This window comes from Danio rerio, chromosome 2, assembly GCF_049306965.1.
Source record: "Danio rerio strain Tuebingen ecotype United States chromosome 2, GRCz12tu, whole genome shotgun sequence".
In the NCBI taxonomy this organism is placed as follows: Eukaryota; Metazoa; Chordata; class Actinopteri; order Cypriniformes; family Danionidae; genus Danio; species Danio rerio.
In genome coordinates, this window is record NC_133177.1 from 45349729 (window position 1) to 45366800 (window position 17072).

The window sequence follows — 17072 nt, forward strand, 5'->3', positions numbered from 1 at the left end:
GTTACAGTATTACAGACAACTAGAACAGATACGGGTCAATTATACATTGAACAACATTTTTCCTCCTGGGAATTGTGTTTTTGGTTACTCTAAAGCTGTCAAATTCATGATCACAAAATGTAATTAAGTCTATTGAAATCCATTATATGAAGTTGTTCTGCACTTGTGAGATTTTGGAAATTTATGGATGCTTAAGAAAATGTGCATCCTTGCGCAAAGCAAATATTAAATGGATAATTTTTTATAGTTCACATAAAATGAAAATTGTGTCATCTACTCACCCTTGACTTGTTTCAAACCAGTTTCAAAAAATGAAACCAGTAGCCATCGACTTCCATAGTGTTTGTTTTTCATACTGTGGAATTCATTGGTCATGGATTAACAGTCTTTAAAATATCTTTTGTGTTTAACAGAGAAAAAAATATTAGGAACAAGTCAAGGGTGAGTAAATGACACAATTACAATTTTTACATGAACTACACCTTTAAAAGACTGTAGCATAAAGTTTAGAAGACCCAGTTACACACAGGAATCTAAAGTTTAGCAATTGAGGTGGTTTATTTGACTCCCACTGCAAACAACTACTTCAGATCTTTTGTTCTGTAAATAATGAACAGTTGAAAATATCATGATCCTGTACAGGTCCATTATCATTGTGGATGATTTCAGTCACTGAATGATGCATTACATACGTTTCAAAACCTAACATTCGTTCGTGTTTACAGATGAACGATCACCAGCATCAGAGAGAACTATTAAATGTAGAGAATATAACATTTATTAATCATGGCAGAAGGACAGATATGAGTACATCAGATTGAATAAGGCTTAATTTATCTGCGGCTGGTGGAGCCAGATTTCCTTTTTCCAGCAAGCAGATGTTTGGGTTTGACATCAAACACGTGACGATCAGATTCACCCTTTCTGCCCTCTCGGTTCATCCCCTTCTGTGAGCTTTTCATCATAGTCTTCACCTTCTTCAGCATCTGGGAGAAATAAGACAGACCAGTGAATATATATGAAAGATCTTTCTCCATTCAGCTTTTCACCCATAATGCTTTGTGAATTATAAGTTCTGTTTTTTTTTACTGGCTACAATGGAGGTGGTGTCATTCTCATGGTTCATACAGCCAATATTAATAAGCAACCAATTAAAATTAATTTACAACCAGCAGACTATGAATAACCCAAAATACTTTTTAGAGCTACATTAAGGATGTTGAATATCACTGTACGGTAGTGATGGCTACTTTTCTTCATGAAGCGTCAAGAACTTTACGAATCTTTTGTTGTCTTTTGAGCGCATATCAAATTGTTAAGATCACATATTTCAGTAAACGGCTTCATGATGTTACTACTGTTAAACAGGACTTCATGATGTCACTACTGTTTTGAAAAATTCTGAAAATCCAATAGATCACCATTAGAGGGCGACCTGTGCAAGTACAAAGTTCACATGAATCATGCAGGTTCATTGAGATTGGTCTCCATTGGCGAATCACTGAACTCGGATTAGTTTTACAGGTTTATTTTAAGAGACATTTGTAAATGAGAAGGAAAAATAATAGTTAATAGTCTCCTGAGGTCCTGTTTAGCAGATCCCACAATGGAACAAATATGTGGAGCCAGTTCAGTGTCAAAAAGAAAACATTTCCGAAATAAAAAATTCATACATGCAAAGCACAACTGGCATTAACAAAATCTAATTTGTAAATACAAATAAATGCAACACACAAAATGTGAATTAGAGTAAAAATCCTAAATATTTTTACCAAATGAATTAGATTTGTGTATTTGAGTATTTTTTTTTTCAATTTAAGAATTAGATGTGTTTCTTTGAATTGTTTTGATATTACAAAATGGATTTGTGTATTTATAAATCATGTTTTAAATTTATGAATTCCATTTGTGTATTTTTGAATTGTGTTTTGAATTTACAAATAGTGCATTTCTGAAACGTGTCTTGAGAGTACGAATTGTTTATTTCAGAATGGTTTTTTGAGTTTATGAATTGGATTTGTGTATTTTTAAATCATGTTTTGAATTTACAAATTGGATTTATGTGTATTATAAATGGTGTTTTGATTTTTGACGAATTGGATTTGTGTATTTCTAAATCGTGTTTTGATTTCACAAACTGGATGTGTATTTCTGAATTGTGTTTTAAATATGAATTGGATTTGTGTGCTTTTGAATCTATTTAGAATTTACGAATTGGATGTGTATTTTTGAATCGTGTTTTGGATTTGTGTATTTTTAAATAGTGTGTTGAATTTACGAATTGGATTTGTGTATTTACGAATTGTGTTTTGAACCTACAAATTGGATGTGGTAAATGTGAATTGTGTTGTACGAATTATAATTTGAAAATGTATTATTTTTGAGATTGATCTGGCTCCATACAAATAAGCCTTTAAAACTTATAAATGAATGGAAATTATTCAGACACTTCAAATTTAATGCTAAAAGAAGAAGCACATTTCATAGTTTATATTTTCAATATTACATTTGCTGTGCTTGAAAGAGCCAAATTGAATCCACGTTTTGCCTGTGTATTTGCTGCATTTACATGCTTTACACCAGCAGATGTCACTAGCCTGTGGGCATTTGGACGCTTCAAAACAGTTAATCATTTTGCAAAGCAACTGCTTCAATTGTTTCCAAGTTTTTTTCTCTAATCACTACTGAAGGGAAAACTGAGAAAATAATCTGATCAAACAAAAAACAGTGAACCACCAGTATTCTAAAGATACTTAGGTCAAATTAAGATACTAAAAAGATATACTTTTTCAACGGATAAAAAAATAATGGACAAACTCTGACTCTTGTTTTCACCAAGATGTCAATTATTTGTAAGTGCAACCTAATTATCTGAATTAAGACATTTCAGGTATTCTGAATAAAGGTTTCCTAAACCGAAAGTGCACAAAGTTGAATAACCTGCTATATGACTAAACTCGCATAGCCTCATTTGTGTGTCCTGTACATGAATGCAGCCTAAGAATCTGATTGGTTGACGAAGGCTCTACCTTGGCATCTCTGACTCCTGATTGGTCTCTGGGTGGTCTGGATGCGCTTTGGCTGCGAGTGCGTGATGTTGGTGGAGCGGAAACTTCCCTCTTCCTCTTTCGGACCAGAGAGCGAGACCTTCGAGCATAGTGGCTCTGGATGGACAAAGTATAAACATGCTCATTGCTACAGAAACTGATCATGATAAACAAACTGAACTAAAAGCGTTAATAACAGTTATACAGTGACAAAAGATTGGTTCTTACATCATCTTTATTGTTCATGTCCAAACCAAGATCAGACATCTCCTTCTCCAGAGTCGCTCTCTCCACCTGCAGACACAAACCACAAAACTTATCAATCATCTTACAGGATGCTCAAATATGGTGTGCGATTTTGACAAAATAGTAATGTGACCATATTACTGATTTTTATGTAGTATTAATTGCATTAATGTTTTTTATAGTATGCTTATTTGAGCATGTTTTATTTATTTATTAATTTTTTTAGTGCTGGTACCTTGACTGATTTAGGCAAATATTAACATGATCCTAAAAGAGCCAGCATATGGCAACTGTCAACTGTTTTGGTAAACTATAAATTCGGTATCGCATTTGTAATCAATCTCACAGACCGAAAATCAAGAGAAAGCAGGTAATATAAATACTCCACACCTCTAATGAACAGCACATTTTGAAAAAATCAAAAACTAACTGGAAAAATTACCCGTCTAATTTAAAACATAAAAGCATTTCTTCAGCAACGCGATAAAATGACATTTCTGGATCAAAACCAATTTATGATGCATTAACAACCAAATTATTAATTAAATTAAATCTAATCCATTGATTTAATTAAATGCAATAATCTATGCTCAAACTACAATGCAGTTGCACAAGCACCACTTATGGCCAGTTTCCACTGAGTGGTACAGTACAGTACGGGTCACCTTTATCAGTCTTGCGTTTCCACTGCCAAAAGCAAGACAAAATGTCAAAGTAAAGCTGTATGGATCGTTCACATATCATATGAGAAGCACTTCTCACAAAACAGAGGCTTTATACACAAATACTTGTGTACAAATGTTTGTTACTAACCTTTCTATGAACATGATTTGATTATAACTGCAGATCGATGATGGTGTGAAATAGCCTACTGAAACGTCTTTGATTATATAAAGTAAATAAAAGAAATTCAGCCATGAATGCGTACCGAACCTTATGGTGCCACTCAGTGGAAATGGGCCATTAAAATGAGTGCAAGGCAGTTTGTCAATTTACTGAACTATTAGCTTTTTTTTGTTGTTCAAATGTAAATTCTTCCTGAACAGTTTAATTCAATCCTACATCAACAAAGCGAAAAGCTTATGCAAAATATAATATTCATATATTTTTACATTTATTATGTTTATTAAACTAGAAAAATGATGGTATTATTTATTTACTTTAAATAAGTTACTACATTAATAACGCATGTCGCACCATTATTTATCAAATTACACATAAATCCATAAAAATCATCCTGACAGATTTTTAACTTTATTTTTAAAATGACCCACCTAATTCAAACATTTTTAGCACTTTCAAAAAACATCTTACATTTATCTTGACATCTTTTTCCTCACCACCTAATCTTTCTATTTTATATCTGTTCTATTTTAATTGCTTCTATTGTCCGATTTGTCAGTCTTTAGTCATTTTTCTTTTTTATGAACATTAAATAAAGCAGCTTTGGTCCTCTTTTGGTGCAAGAGCTCTAAAACTAACTGCTACAATTGACTCCTTCAAAAAAAGATAGATAGACAAAGAAAGACCTTCTTGGCGGTGCGAGGTAGTCTTGGTCCATTGGTGTCTTTCTCTTTGGATGCGATTATCTTGAGCTTGCGTTTTTCCCGAATCTGACTGGCCAAATGACGGATCTCCTGCATCTCTTCATCCTCGCTCTCCTCCTCAGAGTCGTACTCTCCAGCCTTCTCACGCAGCTCCTCCTCCTGCTCCAAATCCTCCAGCCTCTGAACAAGAGAGAAACAGAAATTCAACATTCAAAATCAACAAGGATGAAACTGGAGAAAAGACATGAGTGATAGGCAGGCCAGAATCTGCAGATGTTAATGGTCATTTGAGTGCATAATTTTAAAAAATATAATAATAATAATAATATATTTTTAAATCTTTGGATTTGGGAGTAAACTAACTAAAAACTTAAAACATGAAATAAAACAATAACTTGATTTTTTTTTTGTTGAGATTTATGATGCAAAATAAAAGTCTCTTATTCATTAACTCTACTAAAAGAAATAAAATACTACTTTACAATCATTTGAAAATTAGTCAATAATATTATTATTACTATAAAAACTAAAATAAATACATTTTACAAACACATTTACATAAATGAATAGACTTAATGATTGGTTAAAAATCTGCATAATTCTGCGTGCACAGATTCTATGAGGGACTAATGATAGGAAGGTTAATTTTATGGCTATGCTTGTAAAAAAAGTTTATTTTGTTGTAAAATGCATCCACATTAAATAAATAAAAATGTACAAATGTAATGCATTAAACTTTGACTTTCTCAAATGGCAAAATTCTTAGGCCGAACGCTTTTAGAAAAGTTAAATATGCATAAGAAACTACAACTTTTTAATTTCACCTTTAATTCAGCATGTCACTTTTTGTGTCTTCACAATTTGTAAAATGTAGCAGGTTAAATAGTTTTAAAGGAAATCATTCTGGGAGGTTTTCTATTGCTGAAAAATGTATAATAAACTCAAACTTGCTCATTCAGCATTTACAAGCCACAAGCCCTGTTTTTGACCATTTTAATATGGCTATAACATAATTAGATTCTGACTAATTACAATATAATGTTTTGTATATAATACAAAACATAATATAATTGCAATAAAATAGTAGGAATTTGATTACTTTTACCATAAATTACAACTATAAAATATAAAATATATCTGCGTGTCTACACCTTTAAAAACTAACCAATCCAACTCTTATTATTAAGAGTTGCCTACAATAAAAAAAAATGCTCCACTGGTAACTCAGTTTTTTGTTGAAAAACTCAGTAAGAATTTTTTACCAAATAAGTAAAGCTCTAACACTACCAGAGACCTCTGTATATGCAGAATCATTCTGTCAGAATCATTCATTCTTACCGGCACGGATTGATAAAACGTATTATGTTTGGAGGAAAAACGGTTTGTGTTTAATCAAGGATCTTTAAGTAGAGGGGCGTTTTGCTTCCTTCAGTCAGTTAAGAGAAAAATTTGACCTCCTTCATACACATTTTTCCGTTATTTGCAAATCAGGCATTTTGTGAATTCCAAAATTGGAAATGACCGTCACCCCCCTCATTCCAGAACTGGAGACTCAGATTTTTACAGACTAGCTCCACGAGAAAATTTTTGGCTACTTGGGGTCAATTTCTTGATTTATTTGACAAATCTACATCTCAAGAGCAATCCACTGACCCCTCTAAAGTTTAAACTATACACCCTCACTAGTTTTGATAGTGTTTTGTGACTATGATTTTATGATCTGTTTTTTTGTTGTTGTCTCTTTTCTTTGTTGTTTTCTTTTATATTGTCTTTTGTTTGTCTAAAGTACGAGCCAATGTTTGTTCTTGTTCTGTGTGTGTGTGTACACATATATAAAAATGCTTAAAATAAAGTAATTTAAAAAAATGCTCCACTGGTTTTAATGTAAATCTTGGCACAGTGTTCATTTAAACACACAAGCTACATTTCCAGCTTCTACAATTTGAAAATCACAGTAAACTATAAAGATTTTATAAATTACAACAGTAAAATGTATATCTAAATGTCTTCACCTGTAAAAACAAACCAATCAAGCTTTTATTATGAAGAGTTGCCTGAAATCAAAAATATGTGCCACTGATTTCAGAGTAAATCTTGACACGGTGTTCATTTAAACAGACAGATCCCATTTCTAGCCTCTGCGATTTGACAATCACAGTAAACCATATAGATTTTTTGCAAGATCAGATTAATTTGTATAACTCTGCAGCCCTAAACCAAGTGTTCAACACTAAGGCAAGGTAAATAGTCACCAAACAGTCACTCCAAATATCAGTAGTAATGGTCCTGAAATGTGATTTAATGCATTAAAGCTTGAAGTTCTGGCATTTGTTTCATACCTTCATGATCTCCGGGTCGATGTAATCAGCAATATTGTGACCCTCCCAAATCTCAGGAATCTTATCCTGCTTCTCGTCTGGATTCATCAAATCCCAGTATTCTGAACACACAAGGCAATGCATTTAGAGTCATCTGAAATATGTAAACATTTGTGCAATTGTGTGGGTGTGTGTCTCTTACTCTGTAGATCCAGTATGTAATCGTCTCCCAGCTCGACTTCCAGGTCTCTCTCCAGTTTGCGTTTGGGAGCATCTGTTTCCATCGCCTTCTTACGGAGCAAAGCACCCTCAGGAATAAATGGAGGTCTTGCCTACACAAAACCAAATCAAAATCCTTACAAACTAACATCAGCAGCATTTTTAAAGAAATACATTTATGACCAGGGCTAGACAGAATCTGCAGACACATTGCTTTAACTGTGCAGAATTTATGTGAAATGAATTTGAGTGTGTAGAAACTAAACATTTAGCATATGAAATAAACAAATAATAACTTTTATGCTAATCTAATTAGAACTGCATGTTTGGTAAACAAAGACTCTCATATAGTATATACTTTATACTATATACTATGTCACGATACTGGAATTTCTGACTTTGATACGATACCTTGAAAAATATCGATACTTGATACCATTTTCGATACAGTGGGTGAACAAATTCCATAACATTAAAAATATGCAAATTAAGGCAATAAATTACAAACAAATTAAAAATATGCGATTTTCAGAAAAAAACAAAATGTGTTTTTACTACTATATACAAACTTTATTGTACAGAAATCATATGAACAGTTGCATATTCAATATGACTACAGAAATTAATATAAAAAGTGAATCAAAATATTTCAACACATTTGTATAATAGGCTTAATAATGGGCTAAAGAAAGTGTCAGAAATCTGCAGACTTCTGGACAAGCAGACATTGGTCTAAGCCTCATACCTTCTCATCTCTCTTAGTGGGAATCGCCAGGTGGAGTCTGTTCAACACATCGTGCACCTTCTTGCTTTTCATCTTTGTGTCTACACGGTGAGTTAGTAGGCGATCACATGCCTGTAAATAAACAAACAATTACAAATCAACTCAATCACCAATCCACAAAAGAAATCCGCAGATTACAGTGAGTGAAACAGAGAGTGAGAGATAGAGCCCGATACCACAAAGCAAGTAAAGGCTGATTTATACTTCTGCGTCAAGCGCTAGCGTATGGTGCAGCAAAGCCTTTGCGAAGTCACATAGCTCTCGCCATGGCTGACGCTGACGCTAATGTGCACCTTTCAAAAAATGTAACTACTTGCCGCAATGCATAGCACAAGCTCTGTGATTGGTCCGCTTGGTAGCCGTAATGAGCATGGGTGGTGCTAATAGCCACGAGCCTGATGGAGCGAGTGTTAAGTGTGGAGTCCCGTTAAGGAGCTCCAGATGGAAACTTTTGTTTTGCGTTTACTTTATGATTAAAGTTGTTGCACGTCTGCCAGTTCCTGCCTCTGAATGAGCAAACTTTAGCGACTTGTAGCGTTCAGAAAAAACAAAACATCCGCAAAGAAATTTGACACAACATTAAAACCTACTGCCAGCTAGCATTTTGAAAGTGTAATTGCAGAGCAACACATACAGCGAGCAGAAGTATTACTACATGACTACACGCAAGGCATGCGCCATGGGGATCAATCGACGCAGAAGTGTAAATCAGCCTTAAGAGAGAGAAGCTGATTGACTGATTTTTCGGAGTTTGTGCGAGAGATAGAGAAGCTGATTGGTTTGTTCTTACCTCAGTCTTCACCTGCATCACTCCCTCTTCTGTCAGAGAGCTGGTCTCAATTACGTCGACCCCCTCAGCGGTGAGATCGGCAAAGATTTTCTACACATACAACAAGCTCAGTTTAAAAATGCTGCTCATGATTTTAACCAACAAGCTGTAAACAGTCTGAGATTAAATCTAGCATTGGACTTAGATGTTAAGATAAAAGCTCAAAGTCACACTCTGCAAACTATTTTTTGTTAACAAAAACAACACAAAAATATTGATAGATGCTGAAATAGCATTATTATAAGGCTAGAGAGAAATTTGCAACAAAAAATATAAAATATATAAAAAAATATAAATATAAAACTTGTATATAATATATATAATATAAAGCTAATATTAAATATAAAACTTCTGGTAAACTGTAAATTTTCATCTTTTAAACAAATGTTAGGCATATTCAAAAAAAAATGCAAAAATCATTCGCACATATATTCTTATTATTCTTTTGCAACATTTTTGTTCAGTTTAAAGCATTGGGTTCACTAAGAGTTTTCATTGCATGGAAGAGATTAGTGTAAAGATTCCTCAAAAAAGTCATATTTCATAAAGAATAAAAAAACAGCATACAGATATTTGCAATGAGGATAAAGCAATACTGTATGTAAGAATTTATGCATTATCCATTTAATAAAGTGAGAACATTTTGTAAAGGATCAAAGTCTTCCCGGGTTGTCTATTGTCAGGTTTCCATCCAAACATGAAGCAAGTCTTTTCAAAGTTCTCAAAACAAAAAAAAAAAACAAAAAACAAAGTGCCATTCGGTGCTTCAATGTCAATGTGTCATGCAAAAGAATTAGATTTTACCATTTAAAAGTCTCACAAAGCCAGATCAATAATATCTAAAAATAAACTATTTAAACTTTATATTTCACCTCAAGAAACTGAATAATCTCAGTTACCTGATTCTCCTCAGAGAGTTCACTGATCTTCCTCACATCACACTTATTGGCCATCACGATCAGAGGCTGCAACAAACAAATCATCAGCAATGAATAAAACCAAACAAAATTATTTGCTGTTTACTGCAGTTATTCTGTATGTGTGCATACCTTGTTGGCAAAAAGTGGCCGTATGTTGTTGAACAGCTCTAGCTGTTGTGAGAGTGTGTGTCCGCACTGCTCTGAAACATCCATGACATAGAGGACAGCAGCACGCAGATGAGCCAGAGCCGTGATGGCCTGCATTTCTATGGTGTTCCTTTCCTCAAGAGGATGATCCAGAATACCAGGGGTGTCAACCACCTACATGCAAAAATTCATATAATATTATATATATTTAATTTAAAAAGCAGAAATACACTCACTGGTCGCTTTATTATTCACATCTTGCTAGCACCGGTTGGGGTTGGGTTGTTTAGAAAAGCTCTTCAGCAGACCACGGTTGTGATGACTTTATTTGAGCTACTCTTTCTACCTCTTTCTACCCTTTCTATCAGCTAGGGCTGTGCAATATGACGATATAATGTATATCGAATGGACAAAAAAAAGTTTCATATTACGCTTTTAGTCATATTGTGGTGTCACAAAATACATTGTTCACTGTAATACTTTTAAGAATTTGTATGAGAGCATAATATGGATTTTATTTAGCAATATTTTATGCTGGGATTTTTATTTCACTAATATTTATTTTAGATTTCTTCATTCTTAATCAAACATTTGTCCTAAAGCAATAAATAAAGTGAGGAAATAATCAAATATGAATGAGTAAATTTGAGTATATACTTTAAAATACAGAAAAAATAATTTGTTTTTTTACATGTAGACAATAAATATAAATTATGAATTGATTACATTTGCAGAAAAGACTCTATATTGTGATAAACATAACATTATCAGGATTTGAATTTACTTATATTATGATATGAGCTTTTTGTCATATCGCCCAGCTCTACTACCAGCTCAAAACAGTCCATTTCTCATCTGACATAAACAAAAATAATTTTTTATCCACAGAACTGCCACCAACTAAACATTTCAACATTTTAAATGATTGCCTGCAAACTTCAGAGATGGTTGTGTGTAAAAATCTCAGTGGATCAGCAGTTTCTGACACACTCAGATAAACGTGGGGCATCAGCAACCATACCATGCCATACCAAGTCACTTAAATCACTTTTCCTCCTCATTCTGAAGCTTGGTTTCAACTTCATGAGGTCATCTCTACCACATTAAATTGCACAGATTTGCTACCATGTGATAGGCTGATTAAATATTAGCAATAATAAGAGGCTGAAAGGTGAAAATAATAAAGTGATTGGTGAGTTTATTAACGCAAAACAGCTATAGGTTTTCTGTAAACACAGATGTGTTTTACTATCACTCACCTGCCAGCGCAAGTATTTATAATCCATATGACCCACAAACAAAGATTTGGTGGTGAAGGCGTACGGCTGGACCTCAACATCAGCACGGGTCACCTGTATACCAATAGAATATTGTTTATATATTAAAAAATAAATAAATGCATTAAGCATTTCACCACTGTACACATGCACACACAAACCTTGTTGATAAAGCTGGACTTGCCGACGTTTGGGTATCCACAAAGCAGGAGAGTTCTGGTGTTTGGGTCAATAGTGGGCAAACGGGACAGATGCTGACGAACTGAGATGAAATATACTTGCAGTTACTATGCGGAAATGTGCACCAGATGTGAAAGTCTAGACTAAGGATTCGAATAAATGCTTATGCTCTTGTTCAAAGATTTTTGGTTTCATAAATAAATACAAATATTAAGCTGCCTAAAGCCTGATTTATACTTCTGCGTCAAGAGACCGGCGTAAACCACAGCGCATGCAACGTGCGCGACTGTGCATTTATACTTCTGCGCGCTGTCTCTGTTGGTCTGCAATAACACTTCCGAAACGCTAGTTGGCAGTGAGGTGTAAATGTTCCTCTGTGTTGAGTTTCTTCGCTGCTGTTTTGCTTTTCCTGAACACTTCCGGGATGTACAAGTGGCTCAAACTCGCTCATTTTGAGACAGGAACCGGCGGACGTGCAACAACTTTAACTATGAGGTAAACACAAAACAAAACTTTCCATCCGGAGCTCCTTCACGGGACTCCACACTTCTAAACAATCGCTATATCAGGCCCGCACCATTCACGCAGCTCTCGGTCCCAGCCCAGACTCGTCAGCGCTACCAAGCCGACCAATCAAAGAGCTTGCGCTACGCGCCGTTGCGACGTGTAGTTACATTTTTTTTCAGAGGTGCATTTCAGCGACGCCGACGGCCACGGCGAAGGGCTGTGCGTAGCATACGCCGGCGTTTGACGAAGAAGTATAAATCAGCCTTAACTGATTTTAATAATGACAATAAAAATGTTTATGAGTCAGCTAATTAGCTTATTAAAATTATTTCTAAAGGATCATGTGACACTGAAGACCAAAGTAATAAATGCTGAAGAATTAGCCATGAGAGAAATACATTAAACATAATTAGGCCTGTCACGATAAGCAATTTATTAGTTAGGGTTAGTGTAAGTTGACATGTACTTGCAAAGTTTCTTATAGTCAGTAAAATAGTATGAACAAATATTAAGCAGACAGTCTACTAATACTCAAATTGACCATCAATATAAAGCGTTAACCATTTTAGTTTCAAAACATCTTTATCTCTATTGGAGGTGTCATTGAAAAAAAAAAACACTAGAGTGTTTAATATAAATTACAATAACATATTTCTATGTTTATTATTATTTATTTGCTTGTTTAGGATATGCGGTTTATGCTGATGCGTTTCTGACTCCAATACATGAATATTAAATTGTTAAATGACTAATTGAATGAAATATTCTTGAGAATAAAATATTTTGTGTTTTGGAAGAGTGTACTTGCATAGTGATGACATTATATTGTCATTCTGACATTACATAATTAGAGGCATAAAATGGTCTTAAAATCACAATAAATAATATTGCAATATATTATGGTGTAATATATCCAACAATATCAAAAATAGAAATATCGTGACAGGCCTAAACATAGTAAATCACAAAAGAAAAACTATTTTTTACAATATTTGCGGCATTTCCAAACCAAAAAGAACACAGCCTTGCTGAGAATATGTTTTTTTAAATGTATAAAATGCTGGAAAATATGTGAGCATTTAACTGTTCATACCTTGCTCTAAATACTCCAGGCTCTGTTTCTGTCGCTTTAAGATGGTGCACATGCGACCCAGAGCGGCCCTTTTCAGCTGTTTACAGCGATACAGCGAGTCTCCATACTTCATCAGACGAACATAATCTTTAGCAACACTAAAAAAAAAATCAGAAACGGTTTGTTCGGTTACAAGAAATTCAGTCACAGAAATTAGCAGTTATCATACTGGATTCAGATACAGTCAAGCACGAAATTATTATACACTGGTGGTGAATGAGGAGATTCCCCCCTATGTGTGTAAAGCGCTTTGAGTGCCCAGAAAAGCACTATATAAATGTAAGGAATTATTATTAAGCAATTAAAAGTTACATTTATTCAACCAATAAGTTTTTATTTATTTTTTATCAGAAATGACACTTGCTTTACCCAGTGGATATCAAGATGATGTACAAGCATAATTGTGGACAAAAAAAATATTTCTCAGACATTTGAACGAAAGGCGTTATTCCGCATTTGCCAGAGGTATGAATAATTTCAGGCTCGACTGCGTGTTTGAACAATAAATGAAGTGCTAAAGTTATACATATAAACAAGAGACTCACTTATCAATGAGGTTCTTAGCAATGTTGATCTGACCCAGGGCCAGTTTATAATGATCTTTATCATACAGCACGTTCATCAGATCAGCGTAGAATGGGTGGATGTCCTGAGAAAGACACATAGGAAGTCATTTATGCATTAAGCGAGATGGAGGACCAGTGTTGTGTGGTCTTTGTCCCGAGTGTTGTTGTTGTTGTTGTTGTTGGGAAATGTGACTTACGTCTAGTTTGGGGAAGTCTGTGAGGATCTGTGACAGTCGATCGTGGTAATTCTGCTGGGTGAATTTAACTTTGCGCATATAGAAATGTCTAATTCTGTGGATCTGGTAATGTTTGTGTATTACAGTGGGGGTTTTCCGCTGGGTTTTCGATAGAGTCACATCTATGAAGTCCTGAATGAAGAAAAACAAGCAAAGAAATAGTTTTATTATTCCTTAGAACGTCACTTGTACTTAATTTTCCAGCCAGATATTTAGACAAGAGACTTTTTAAGATTTTTTTTCTTGACAATATTTCCAGTCAATTTAAAGCATCATTGTATAACTCATTGTAATTTTTCAAGCCAATAATTTACATAACATAGATTATGGTCCATGAATAGAAACTTTATTATTCTCTGAAACGGCCAGGCTCTCCATTATCATTATAACCTTTGCACACATTCGCATCTGAAGACTTCAGCAGAACAACTGACAATACAAATCAGGAGATCAGTTATTTCAACCTGAGACTAATTGAACCTCTCATCTTGTTAACACTCCAAATATATTAACCCCCATAAATCAGTTTCACACATGACGTCAATAAGATGTTATTGACTGTAACGGAGCAGATGAAATACAACAGATGACTAGTTAAATGGCTCACGGCGCACGCACGTGTGTACAGAAGAAGAAACAATGCTGTCAGTGTCTGCGTTTGACAGCAACTCCGTTAACTTTGTATATAATTTACACTCACAAACGATAATGAAATAACGGCGTTAGTTTCCTACCTTTGCGGTGGGAACCACCATAATCTTTTTAAAGTTGTAGAGCGCCATGATAGCGGCACACGCGTCGCCTCTACAGAGCACGCGGAAAGGCCGAAACACGCAGCGGACGCGTGTCACGGAGAGCAAAACACGTGGAACACCGATGACGCGCTCACAGCGACATCTACCGGAGGGAGGAGCAACAAATTACTTTTATATGGGTAGTTTACCTAAAAATTAACATTTTGTCATCATTTTCTCACTGTTCGCTTGTCACAAACGTGTTTCACAAATCTTATTTTGTGTTAAACAGATAAAAAATACACTCATTAAGGTTTAGATCCACTTGAGGGTGAGTAAATTTTCATCAAGAATTGACTATAACACCCCTGAACTATACTATAATCACTTCATCAGTAGTTTATAGAATATTTTTGTCAATCACACTAATATTGTCATTTATTTAGGCATAAACAAGACGCATGGCATGATTTATGTAATGTTTACACTTATCTTTAGACAACACAATACCAATGTTTCAATTTGAGAAGAGTGAAAAGTTAAGAAATTAATATTTTAATGAATAATCATGGTTTCAATAATGAAAACATTTGCTATTTTGACCAACGATAACTTTCTGGGAGGAAAATTATGTATTTGAGTGTATATTAGTTTCATTATAATTGTACATTATGTTATGTTTATGTTTTTATTTTAAAAATTGGTAGAATTATCCAGGCTCGGCGCCAGGAAGTCAAAACTGAGGGGGCACTTTAAATCCATAGGGGGGCACTAGACCTGGTTACTGAGTTTGGTCTCTTGTTTCATTTAGGCTATTTATTCACTTTTATTAATACTTTGCATTACTGCCTATATGTTATTCTCCTTATTTCCGTTTTATTTCAAATAACAGGCCTATGAATGTTTAAAGTTTTAGGTAAAGACGTCAAATTATGCCCACACATACAAGCTGACCCACGATCAGACTATTCATATAACCGGTAATAGGCCTATAGTGAAATCAGTTTAACTGAGTCATCCCGCTTCACGTAGCATATTATCCAACCAACATCAGTGTTAGGGAAAAGCTAAATGTTACAATCTAATGTCATTTAAAACAATTACTTAGTTACATTTTAAGGCATTAGTGTAGCCAGAAAAATATCTTTAAAAAAAATTCACATGTTATTACCGTGAAAATTGGTTAAATTTTGGCATGGATAACACACAACTCAATATGCTATGTAACTTTTTTTTAATCATTTTAAATGTAAAAACAAAGATTTATCTTAGGTTATCATAAGTGTGTTATTTTCGTGATATTGTAAACCATCATAAACCATTAGGTTACTGGCTTACCCGTCATTTTATTTATTAATTATTTAATTTATTAAGCCTTTTTTAATAGCTTGTTTTCAGGGTATTTTCATTTTAGGGGCATGAGCTACAAGTCAAAACAAGCTCGATATGTTGTATTTTAGCTCTTAAAATAGATCTACAATATATTTTATGTTGTTTAATTTTGCATGAGCAAATAGCAGTATAGCCTAAATTATATTTTTAAAAGATTATCATTCTGCCTACCTGCAGGGCATGTGAAGGGTTTCTCGGTTGATCCGCGGTAATTCCACTTAAGCACTACCCCTATTCCATTTATAACACTGCAAACTTGACTTCGCAGGTCGATCATCTTTAAACGCAAAAGTCATTTATTATGTGTTATACCTTGACTGCTGCTGCATAATGGGATGTTTCTACACACCTGTAAAAGTGCGCTTTTTAGCAAAATGAAAGCAAACTTTCAAAGGGTTCTGCGTTTTGTCAATTTTAGCTTAATTGTAATAATATTAATAATAATATTAATAAATAAATTCAAATATTATTTATAGTGTAGCCTACTGTGGAACTGTGCAGTAAACTATTTATTTTTATTAAAACAATTTTATTAGGCTACATCTTCCCGAACTAATAAATGACTGGCAGTTGCGTCTCAGCTAAACTTCTTATGTGTTTTTTCCCTTTAGAGCTCAAGAGAGTTGTGTTTAATTAATTAGTTAACCAAAACATGTAATGAATTAAGCTGCTCGTCTCATGTCACACACTTTTCTCCCTTGTGAGTTGCGCACCTGACCTGACGCGGGACCGGATCTCTGGACTAGGACTAGCTTTAATCTCACCATTCTCAAAATTCAATTGCTATGTCATATATTTTAAAATATTTAAATGTGTGTTCTGAAGGTTGGAACGACGGGGGTGTTAATAATTAATAACAGAAATCATTTTCAGTTTGAGTGAACAATCCTTTATAAAAACTGGGGGGCACAAACTCTTTCTGAGGGGGTAATGCCCCCCTTTGCTAAATGCTGCATTGTGTAACTATGGTACACAGACGGTACTGCAACTT

The 17072-nt window shown here is 34.3% G+C and overlaps 1 protein-coding gene across 1 annotated transcript; it reads right to left on the reverse strand.

Moving 5' to 3' along the window:
- Positions 1 to 539: 539 nt before the first annotated feature.
- On the reverse strand, positions 540 to 14776 carry gtpbp4 (GTP binding protein 4). The gene is given in 16 exon segments (NM_199851.1): positions 540 to 986; positions 3030 to 3164; positions 3276 to 3341; positions 4823 to 5020; positions 7180 to 7280; positions 7361 to 7490; positions 8123 to 8233; positions 8952 to 9041; positions 9890 to 9955; positions 10040 to 10231; positions 11317 to 11409; positions 11496 to 11596; positions 13115 to 13251; positions 13699 to 13802; positions 13917 to 14087; positions 14690 to 14776. Coding segments are annotated over 16 exon segments (1896 nt in total). The 5' UTR covers positions 14738 to 14776; the 3' UTR covers positions 540 to 833.
- Positions 14777 to 17072: the final 2296 nt, after the last annotated feature.